This window comes from Poromitra crassiceps, assembly GCF_964638095.1.
Source record: "Poromitra crassiceps genome assembly, chromosome: 4".
NCBI classification, from domain to species: Eukaryota; Metazoa; Chordata; class Actinopteri; order Beryciformes; family Melamphaidae; genus Poromitra; species Poromitra crassiceps.
In genome coordinates, this window is record NC_139626.1 from 17,234,922 (window position 1) to 17,244,598 (window position 9,677).

At 45.2% G+C, this 9,677-nt stretch overlaps 1 protein-coding gene across 1 annotated transcript in view; it reads left to right on the forward strand.

The window, feature by feature from the left end:
- Nucleotides 1-1,304: 1,304 nt before the first annotated feature.
- The window catches only part of LOC310775638 (arf-GAP with dual PH domain-containing protein 1-like), a gene marked incomplete at both ends in the record, with an annotated part of 22,009 nt that continues 13,636 nt past the window's right edge, over nucleotides 1,305-9,677 (forward strand). Inside the window, 4 exons of the mRNA XM_083635794.1 lie at nucleotides 1,305-1,407; nucleotides 4,997-5,124; nucleotides 7,241-7,332; nucleotides 9,112-9,194. Coding sequence (XP_083491920.1) covers nucleotides 1,305-1,407; nucleotides 4,997-5,124; nucleotides 7,241-7,332; nucleotides 9,112-9,194 — 406 coding nt within the window. The remainder of the gene's footprint in view (nucleotides 1,408-4,996; nucleotides 5,125-7,240; nucleotides 7,333-9,111; nucleotides 9,195-9,677) is intronic.

The following is a 9,677-nucleotide window of genomic DNA, read 5'->3' on the forward strand; positions in this document are numbered from 1 at the left end:
ATAGGCTAACTACAGATCTTGTTACCCTCTAGTTAAAGTTTAAATTCACTCCTTGTACCCCGTAGTTATACTATAACTACACTCCTTGTACCCCGTAGTTATACTATAACTACATGCTTATTTGCGGGCTGTATTCTAAAGCGTTACCAAGAAGGGTTCATAGCTTCTCGACGTCGGGGTTAGGAAGTTCGACGCTGCTCATAAATGCCTCTTTTCATCCTAAGTCTGTGCTGGTTATTTTCCCAGCCGTCACAGCGCTCAACAGCACCACTCGGGTCAAAAGCTCGGTAAAAAATAATATCACCAGCACAGACTTCGGAAAAGCTTTTTTTTTTCTTTTTCCAGATTTTTTAAATCCCCGTTAGTGCTCTTTTTTTTCTTTTTTTTAAATCCTGGTTGCTTCTCCACCCTCTGCCAATCTGGGGAGAGCCTAAACTGGCTCCATGCTTCCTCCGAGACATGGGCAGTAGCCAGCCGCTTCTTCACCTGACAGGGGAAGCTTCACCGGTAGGACATAGCACGTGGGAGGATCACGCTATTCCAACGAGTTCCCCTCCCTCCGAACAGGCGCCCCTAACGACCAGAGGAGGCACCACATCAGCAACCAGGATATTGCATGTTTTGGTGTGGGGTTCCTATATGAAGGAAACCCCCAGGGGGCATGGGGAGAACATGCAAACTCCACACAGAAAGGTCCTTTTGAGGACCACACGCCGGCGGCGGGCACTACAGGACATGCGGACAGGCACGCATTCCTTCAGCGCTCACAGCGTCCCAGGTGGGAATCGAACCCAGGACCTTCTAGATGTGAGGCGACAGCACTTACCACTGCACCAGCACCACCATGCCCCCAGTGTCGAGCTTTCTAACCCCGACATCGAGAAGCAATGAACCCTTCTTCTCAAGTATGTGTCTTTGAAATGTTTCTGTGACACTTGTAAATAATGTCCGTATCGCTGATTTAGACAGCTTGGGAGCCAGAGTCGCAGGCAAGTCTATGTATGGAGACGGGACTCTTGTAGGGTATGTCATACCCGGAAAGAGGAGTAACGGGTCTAGGTGAAGCGCAAGAGAGCAGTTGAGGTAAACCACCGCTAGATGTCTCACTCTGACAGCAGAAGAGTGGAGGGAGAGAGAGAGATATCATAGAGAGAGAGGAGGATGAGATGGCAACACCAGCAGTGAGAGAAAGAGAGAGAGCTGAGATCGGTCTCTCTCTTTCCTCCAGGCTGCAGGCTAGGTGAGAGGGGTACGTGTATCCGGGAGTGAGTGAGGCTGGAGTGGGTAGAGTCACAGCAGTCATCATGGCCCAGCAGCAGGACCCGGACCCGGAGGGGGGAAACCGGCTCCTGCAAGACGTGCTGCTGATACCCGGCAACGAGACATGCGCGGACTGCGGCAACCCAGGTAGGAGAGAGACATGCATGGTGCGTCTATGATGCACCCAAAGCCTGGCCGGTCGGCGCTGATGCATGGCGGTGTTTGGCTGCAGTTGTCCACGTGTGACACTGAAGTGAAGTGTGAGCGGTGCATGCGTCCAAACATTTTGGGAAAAAAGCTTGAAACAACACCAGGCAGGAGTGATGATGACAGACAGACAGTCCTGCTGAGTCTCTGACTCGTATCCTCCTGCAGTGGCGGAGAGGTAGCGCCCCTAGCGTGACAGCCAGATACATCGGATCGGCAATAGGCTACGTCATTTTGTAGTAGGCTCTCTGGACCACGCCCCTTTTAGGGGGAAACTCGCCATACATCAGATCGGTAATACAAGCTAGTAGGCCTACAGGGTAACAAGATCTGTACTTAGCCTACAGGATCTTGATGATAAATAAAAGAGACAAAATTAAACTAATAAATTCAATTAGGCGAAATCTGGTACTCTGTACTTACAGGGTAAAACAAAATCTCCAAAACAACTCTTTAATCAAATTACGCACATTTCGAGTATTCTATGTAGGCTACATGTAATTTGATAACTTTTGATAGCTAATGTAATAATGCAAAAAAAAAAAAAAAAATCACTCCCACTCACTGAGCCTCCCCTGAAACTGTTTGTAGCCCCCATGGGGAAGCCCACCTCCCACTTTGAAAACCTCTGAGCTGGATTTTTGTTTTGTTTTGTTATAGTGTTCAGGCTAAGATTCGATTAGAGTAGGTGAGGAAAGGGCAGAGTAGGCCAGTGGTTCTCGACCTTTTTGAGCCAAGACCCCCAAAAACTTTAGGCTGGGGTTTGCGACCCCCCCCCCCCCCCGCCACTACCCAACCCAACACACTGATTTCATTCACTCACTGAAATCGTTTTCATACGAGGGATCAGCCGAGTAGCATTTTGGTAAACAAACCGCGTCACTGGGAGGTAACGGCAATGGAACCCTATGGAGCCCAAGTGGCGCGAGGCTTGTGTGTCTGACTCTAGCCGAATAACTCTGTTTACATTTAAAAAACAGTTCACACAACTTTAACACGACATGTATATATTATACATCAAACTCTTGAGCTACTTCTGCTCTCACTCAGAATGTCAAAATATAAGCGATGTGATGTATAGTTTTTGACATATTATATTAACGTTTGTTTGGCACAACTCATACTATTAACTGCTGCGGGGTTCCGCATTTCTGGGTGGCAAGTGACGTCAGGCTGATTCGTCCTATAGCTTTATAATATATTAAACCATTGGTATGGGAGATTTAATCATCATGGGATAAAACTTATTTATTCTTTTCTTTTTTCTCCTTTGACAATCATCCCGCGACCCCCCAAAATAATATCGTGACCCCCAGGTTGAGAACTGCTGGACGAGGCTGTACTGTAGATTAGTTACAGTAGATTCCTTGTGTGCCAGTTAGTTCTGGTTAAGGTTGGAGTAGTTAGATTGTCTGCAGCTGTTACTCATTTGGCCTGGCCGCTCCGTTGCCGCTTCCAGTGTGCCGCTTCTCATTAGCCACTTCCTAACATGCAGTGGAATCCGGATTATAACCAGCTCCTAGCCGGTTGGCCTGCATGTTTAGATACAATTAGCCGACTTATGCGCACTCCCGCGAGTGCGGATCATGACCAGCTGAGTGCCTAGTATAGGATCCGCATTATTGGAAAAGCAGCTGTTGTTTAACACTGGCAGCTCATGATCCGGATCATGTAGCTGTTATGTCTGAGTGGGCGGGTGGTGGCACTTTACAAACCATTCATATCCCATCATTATTTTCATGAATGGACGTAGCGTTAGTTACGTGGCTGGATTATTTGGAAGAGAGCCAAATTAGGTGAGTAAACAACTAAAAGTTGAATTGTTTCTTTGTCCCCCATCTGCCAGTTTAAAAATGCAACAAGGGAGATGATAGCCTACTAGAGTTGCGCGACCTCAGTCAGATCGTCAATCGCCACCCTTTGACATCACCAATACACAATGTCATCGCGCAAGCACATGGCTAATTAATATGGACGTTAACATCCATATTAATAATTAACCATATGTGCTTCAGCTGCGCTCTCGCTGTACTTTGCCAACTTAGCATCAATGCTAAGCTATCGTCATTGCCTGCTTTTACTGCTGCTTGCTGGTAATGTTAATCCCATCATTCCCATGTCAGAAAAAGTCTCCAGATTTGTCGCTAACCGTAAGTCTCTTCTGAGAAAGATTGTCTCCAGGAGGGTCTGAAAAGTTTTCTCGAGTTGGATGCAGCCAAGTATTGTGTGAGGCAGCCAGTATTGTGTGACTGTGAGCGTCCAAGCTAACACAGCTGCGGAGAGGAGCCTATTTGGTTATGACGATGAGAGGAGCTGACTGACTGACAGCCTATATCGAGACATAGGCCCAGCCTAACTTTTGTGGGGAGAAATAAATTGAAAACTAGTCAGATATGACTTGAATGCCACTTGTAAAAGAAATCACCCACAGTGATTGACGACGGTGCGACCACTATTTTGACTTTAACTTTATCTAACAAAGGCAAGCGCTCATTTTTGGCACATTGCCACCCCTCGTTATTGCCTGAATGGTCGGAATTGATCCTCCGTTAAAACGGCATGTTTTTGAATGGAGTTTGGTTAAAGATTCGCTAAAGCTGTTTCCATATCACATTTCTTGTTATCGATACATGCTACCGCACCCCCCCCCCCCCGCCCACTGGCAGAGAGAATACGGACCATTTCCAGCTGTTTCTAAACACAGACTCCTCATGTCTAGAAAGGTAAAACCGGAAAATATCCTGCTCTGGCTAGCCGGACATGATCCAGACTTCATGTTTAGAAGAGGCTATAGTGTACAAGCTGCTGAAAACGAATTGCCCTTTCCCTTCCTCTCTCTCCCTCCCTCTCTTGTTCCCTTCTTCTCTATCTCTCCCTCCCTCTCTTGTTCCCTTCCTCTCTCTCTCCCTCTCATTCCCTTCCCCCCTGTCACTCTCTTGTTCCCTTCCTCTCTATCTCTCCCTCCCTCTCTTGTTCCCTTCCTCTCTCTCTCTCCCTCCCTCTCTTGTTCCCTTCATCTCTCTCTCCCTCCCTCTCTTGTTCCCTTCCTCTCTCTCTCTCCCTCCCTCTCTTGTTCCCTTCATCTCTCTCTCCCTCTCATTCCCTTCCCCCTGTCACTCTCTTGTTCCCTTCCTCTCTCTCTCTCCCTCTCATGTTCCCTTACCCCTCTATCCCTCCCTCTCTTGTTCCATTCCCCCCTCTCCCTCCCTCTCTCTCCCTCCCTCTCTTGTTCCCTTCCTCTCTCTCCCCCTCTTGTTTGCTTCCCCCTCTCTCTCCCTCCCTCTCTTGTTCCCTCCCTCTCTCTCCCCCTCTTGTTTGCTTCCCCCTCTCTCTCCCTCCCTCTCTTGTTCCCTTCCCCCTCTCTCTATCTTTCTCGTTCCCTTCCTCTCTCTCCCTCTCATTCCCTCTCTCTCTCCATCCCTCTCTTGTTCACTTCCCCTTCTCTCCCCCTTTCTCATTCCCTTCTCCCTCTCTCATTCCCTTTCTCTTACTCTCCCTCTCTCGTTCCCACGCCCTCTCTCTCCCACAGAGCCGGACTGGGTGTCGTTGACTTTGGGTGTGTTTGTTTGCCAGGCCTGCTCTCTCCTCCACCGGAGCATCCCCCACATCAGCCGGGTCAAGTCTGTCCAGGACACATGGGATGCCAGTGAGGTGGAGGTAGTACGGGAATAACAAAAATAAACACATCCAACTTCCAAATATTTGAAGACCCCCGACAAACATGTGTCCTGCCCCCCTTCTCATCTAGAGATGAACAGACATTCATCGCAGGCTCTGCTTAAGGGCGTTTTCACACATGAGTCCGGTTCCTTGTTTCGGTCGCAAAAATGATATATTGTTTTGTTTTCCAGCTGGTTCGGTTCGCTTTCACACCAGCCAAATAGGAAGTGGACCTAACAGGGGTGCCAATCCTTCCAGATTTGCCAGGAAACTAGTCTCCCAGAAAATATAAATTCACAGAATTTTTTTTTGACTGCTGAAATTATATGAATGTGTCTGTGCCTTGGACAATGTTGTAGCCTATAACGATATTATATTGATAACTCAGTGGTCAAATTGAGTCACAACTATTTCATTAAAACATTTCATTCCAATTTATTAGAACGGTATTTGCAAATTTGCAGTTAGTTGCACACTCTTACTAAACACACTGAAAGAAAAGTGCATAAGTATTCTTATTATGTCACTGAACACACATGGCTGTTAACAAAAAAATTAGATTCAGCGATATATTGCGATATTTTTCTGAAATATCAAGATACAGTATTGCGGAAAAAATACTGTGATATATTGCTGTATCGATATTATCGCACAGCCCTAGCTGCCGCTCACTATTTTACCTCCTACTAGCTCTTTTTTTTTATGGAAAATAACCTCCAAATGGTTTAACGTTAGTTCCTAATGGCTAACGTTAGTTTCCTGTAAATCTGCTTGTAGAGCAGACAAACAACATTTCCATGGGGTTTAATTTCCCTCCCCGCTAATTTGAGATGCAGCGCTTTACAAACGATGTTCTATGTAGGCTACGTCTTCATTTGAATGTCAAAAAGCATGGTGCACATTGCACACCACATTGCATTCATATACGTATGTGAGGGATATATAGCAATGGGATTTTCGGGGGATACGTTTTTTTTAAGCACACAGAGATGCATCTAGACTCGTTTTTGTAAACTGCAGGGGGCACTGTTCCTAAAATGTAACTGTACACCTGTGATGTCAGCATGCCACCATTTTCTCCATATTTCTGCCCTCGGTGCCTGTAAAAACATTTGTTTTTTGGGGGTATTTTGAGCCCAAAATGTAAATTCATAATGTATATAAATATGTATATATATATATATATATATATATATATATATATATATATATATATATATATATATTAGGGCTGTCAATCGATTAAAATATTTTATCGCAATTAATCGCATGATTGTCCATAGTTAATTGTGATGAATCGCAAATTAATCGCACAATTTTTTATCTGTTCTAAAATCTAAATCTACCTTAAACCGATATTTTTCAAGTTTTTAATACTCTTATCAACATGGGAGTAGACGAATATGCTTGCTTTATGCGGATATGTTTATTATTATTGGAGCAATGACAAATACTGTCCAGAATATTCTTCACAATAACCTCAAGGGTGTGCATGCTGAACCATACTGTATAGTGAAGTAGAAGCATATAGGCTACTGTAAGCTGCATAATTAGCCTACTGGTTCATCTGAAGAAAAGAGCACAGGAGCAGCTGTGTGCCAGCTCTCTCCCCCTCTCTCTTTCTCTCTCTGAGATAGACTCTCTCGGCGATCAGACTCCCTCCCTGTCTGTCTATTTCGCTTGCTTTCTCTGCCTCTCTCCCCCCGCGCTCCGTCTGTCTGATGTGCTCTCCCTTTCTCTCTCTCACCCAAAATGTGGGACATTTTCTAAATTTTAAGCTGAACTTGCCAACATTATACCCATTTTCTTCCTCCTTTTCTGCTCACGGGGGTTTCTTTCTGCTTGCTATCAACATTACTGCTTCCTGATTTCCCAAACTACGGGTCGGACCAAGGCTCAAACTTCAAAGAAAGTGCATGCGTTAATCGCGCGTTAAACGAAATAGTGGCATTAAAAGGAATTTGAGTTAACGCGCGATTAACGCGTTAACGCTGATAGCCCTAATATATATATATATATATATATATATATCCACCATACTCTTTAAACTGTAAAAACATAGTCAAACATACACATACAAACAACAGTCTTGCTCATTTGTCTTCGTCTTCAGCTGGTGGCTGCTTTGGGAAACAGTGCAGCCAAGGCCAAGTATGAGCAGAAGGTTCCTGCTTTCTACTACAGACCAAAACACACCGACTGCAAGTAAGTTGCCTGGCTGGATCCTTATCTATCTATTATTAAAAAAAAAAGGGAGCTAGGGGCTCTGTCTGTCTGTTTGTCTGTCTGTCTGTCCCGCTGATGGCATCATCAGTGATGTCATAAATTGTGACATCATCAGTGATGTCAGAGGCATTTTGACATAATCAGTGATACAATAAGAGGTTGTGATGTGATAAAAGCAGTTGTGACATCATCAGCGATGTCATAAGAGTCCCACTGATGATGTCATCACTGATGTCATAAGAGCAAAATCAAGTCCCAGGGGCAGACACTGAAAGAAGTGGGAGTCTGGCTTCAGACCCCCGTCTTCAGCCATGGACAGCTGTATGTTGCCAGCTCCAAGACAGGTGATCCAGCATCCCTGAGGAGCAGCCAGGGTGAGGAGCTGCGTATGTGGGCTACTGGGCCAGCTCGGCGAGCTACAGGGCGGGCGAGACCGAGCAGCGGCTGAGCTAGTGAGCCCGCAAAGCGGGCGAGCCTAGGAATCAAGCGCACAAGATGCCTAGTGATATCAAATGAAAGAAGAAGCCTTAGTAAGTTGTCTGGCCGGTTCCTTATGACATCAAACTAAAGAAGAAGCCTTAGTAAGTTGTCTGGCCGGTTCCTCATGACATCAAACTAAAGAAGAAGCCTTAGCTATAGAGTGCCAAAGTCACATCCTCTTCCGGTTTCAGCATCCGCACCAAGGGATTTAATCCAGCATTCATTTTTCCATAAAATGTTTTGTCAAACCAAGCGATTCAGCTATATTTAGAATCAGGATAGATTAGATAACATTTCACTCAAAACTGCCAAACTGAACTGTGTTTCATTGTTTCATCATTGTATTTCTATTTGCTTTTTTGTGTGTTGTTGGTCATTTTATTTCTAGTTTTTGTCTTTTCTTTCTTATCATGTGACAGTGAATGGGGAACTTACTTCCGGGGTGGGAAACGTCACGAAAAGTCACGTGACTGTTGATCTATTGGCTTCACAAACGGAGCTACGAGCCCACTGAGCGTTTCTCTGACTGTCGCTGACGATGTCACACACACCCTTCTGTTTCTTGTGTGTTGTGTGTGTGTGTGTGTGTGTGTGTGTGTGTGTGTGTGAGAGAGAGAGAGAGAGGAAGAGAGTGGGGGGATGCTGAAAGTGATGTAAGGAAAATAATGACACAGCATTTTGTGTGGGTCATCTACAGTAGGTTTGCACAAAGAACAAATTCAGCTACTCTTGGAGGTCGATGGCTTCTGCTTTTGCAGAAATGCCGTTTGTCTTTTGCTATTTTTTTCTCTAGGAGGGATGCACGATATTGCATTTTTCTTTGTGTGATATCCGATATGCCGGTATTTCCTTTTATATATAGATAGATATACTGTTTTTATACTGTATATATATATATAGTGTATATATATATATATATAGTGTATATATACTGTATACATATATATATATATATATATATATATCCGGGGTGGAAATATGGCGGGGCTGCTTGGTTCTGTGTGAACGCAATTTCTGTGGCAACGCTGCCACCGCTGCGGGCCTTCTGAAGGGCAATATTGCGGGATCTCTCTGTGTGAAAGTGGCTAGAGCTACCACTGCGCCACCGTGCCCCAGACAGATTCTTAGAGGAAGTTGGGTTGTGACTTGAGAATAAAATGGTTTGTTTACGTTTGAAGAGCCTTAAAGGTTAAACCTTAAAGGTTAAACCTTTAAGGTGACTGAATGAGAAGAGAATTTTGCCGATGTGTTGGTGAAGCTGCTGATGTTTGCTTGCAGGCTGCTGAGGGAGCAGTGGATCAGAGCGCGCTACGAGAGGAACGAGTTCCAGTTCATCGAGAAACAAGAGCCTTACTCTGCAGGTGAGCACACACACACACACACACACACACACACACAGACAGTCACTCACGCACACACGCGCCCGCACACACACACGCACACACGCGCCCACACACACACACACTCCGTCACGCACACACACACATGCACACACACACAGTCACTCTCACTCACACGCACACGCACACACGCGGACGCACACACACACACACACACACACACACACACACACACACACACACACACATGATGAGCAGAACCTTGAGACCTCCTTGGAAAGACGTTTCCCAGAAGCTGCTGTGATGTGATCAGGAATTCAATGACACATGCAGCAATCTTCAACTGGCAACCAGCTGCCAGCCAAGATCAGCTGGCAGATTATACAAAGATAAAACAGAAACGTACTTAATATATTTAACTTTAACTTTAATTTTACTTTACTCAACTCAACTCAAAGCCCCGCTCCAGTGTATTTTGTCATTGGTATGATATTTCATATGTTC